The 1,421-nt window shown below is 52.0% G+C and overlaps 1 protein-coding gene across 4 annotated transcripts in view; it reads right to left on the minus strand.

The window, feature by feature from the left end:
- Positions 1 to 918, minus strand: part of CNOT11 (CCR4-NOT transcription complex subunit 11) — a 58,847-nt gene extending 57,929 nt beyond the window's left edge. For all 4 annotated transcript variants that reach the window (XM_078766731.1, XM_068132777.2, XM_078766730.1 and 1 more), the window contains exon 1: positions 523 to 918. In XM_078766731.1, coding sequence (XP_078622857.1) covers positions 523 to 610 — 88 coding nt within the window. In that variant the 5' untranslated portion in view covers positions 611 to 918. The remainder of the gene's footprint in view (positions 1 to 522) is intronic.
- Between the last annotated feature and the right edge of the window lie 503 nt (positions 919 to 1,421).

Genomic DNA, 1,421 nt, shown 5'->3' on the forward strand with positions numbered 1-1,421 from the left:
GTGGGGTGGGGGCAGGAGAGGGGTGGGGTGGGGGCAGGAGAGGGGTGGGGTGGGGGGGAAGAGAGGGGTTGGGGTGGGGGGAGGAGAGGGGTTGGGTGGGGGGGAGGAGAGGGGTGGGGTGGGGGAGAGGAGAGGGGTGGGGGGGAGGAGAGGGGTGGGGTGGGGGGAGGAGAGGGTTGGGGTGGACGGAGTGGGAAGGGGCGTGGCGAGGAGGTGAGGGGCGGGGCGGGCGGGCCGTGGCGTGGCGTGGAGGGGAGGGGCGGGGCGGGGAGAGGCGAGGAGGGGAGGGGCGGGGCGGGGCGGGAAAGGCGGGCTTCAAAGGCTCCGGCCTATATTCTATAAGTATAACCATTATTATTATAGCACCGAGTCAAAGATACATTTAAGCAGCAAAGCAAGTCCATTACACACACTCGGCACCATTTCCAGGGAAAATAAACTTTAAAAGGTCCCACGAGGTGCAGTCTAACTCCACATGTGCACCTTACACAAGGTAGAGACACATGGATGGCCCCGGTGTACCGTTGTTTATCTTCTCGTCGCCCACGTGCATCAGGTGCGCAAACACTGCCGCGAACGGGTTCGTAGCGAGGGTCTCGCTGCGGTACATCTCCCATAGAAGGTACAGAGCCGTTAGGCGTTGCGGGGCACCGGGGAGGAGGTCCGGCTGCTGGAGGAGCAAAACCAGGACGGAGCCGAGACGGAAATTGTCTTGTCGAGTGAAGCAATGGTGAAGAGCTGCCGAGATCGCCTCGAAGGTCGACGTGCTCGTCGTCTCCTCAGAAACCAGTTCCAAAAGGTTAGCTAACTCTTTCCCGCGAGTGTCATGTTATTTGATCCGATCCGAAACGACCCGTTTTGTTTTGCTCCGAACACGCAGCGCGTCTTGATCCCGGAAGTAGTTCCCGTTTTAACTGCTCGGAGTTTAAACTTGAAGGAAAATATTCCGTATTATCTTAGGAAGATAGACGTTGAGTTTAAATTGAATAATTATCAACGTCCCGCATCACAATCCCTGTGTTATAATTTTATTTTGGATCCAAAATAAAAGTTCATTTTTACTCACCATTAACCAGCCTCGCTGATGGTTTTGCGATTATACACCATAAATTACACTTCAATCGTGTGCGTGAATCACGTGACGAAAGGAATTCTGAGACTTCAACCTCAACGGCAGGCATATAATTAAATAATAATTTGTGGTTTCCGATAAAACTACATTATAATAGAATTATGCAACAAACCAAGCAACCCCCTAACCCATCTATAAATCTTCTTCCTTTTACGTTACTGAGGTCTGAAACTCATGTAATTTATTTTGGATCATGCAAAGGAAAGAAAGAAACGTAAACTAGAAAGCATCTGCAAATGCAAAGCCGCGGCCGTTTCTAGTCAGACATCCTCTTCCTCTTCCACAGCTA

Source organism: Myxine glutinosa, chromosome 12, assembly GCF_964187855.1.
Source record: "Myxine glutinosa chromosome 12, kmMyxGlut1.1, whole genome shotgun sequence".
Classification (NCBI taxonomy): Eukaryota; Metazoa; Chordata; class Myxini; order Myxiniformes; family Myxinidae; genus Myxine; species Myxine glutinosa.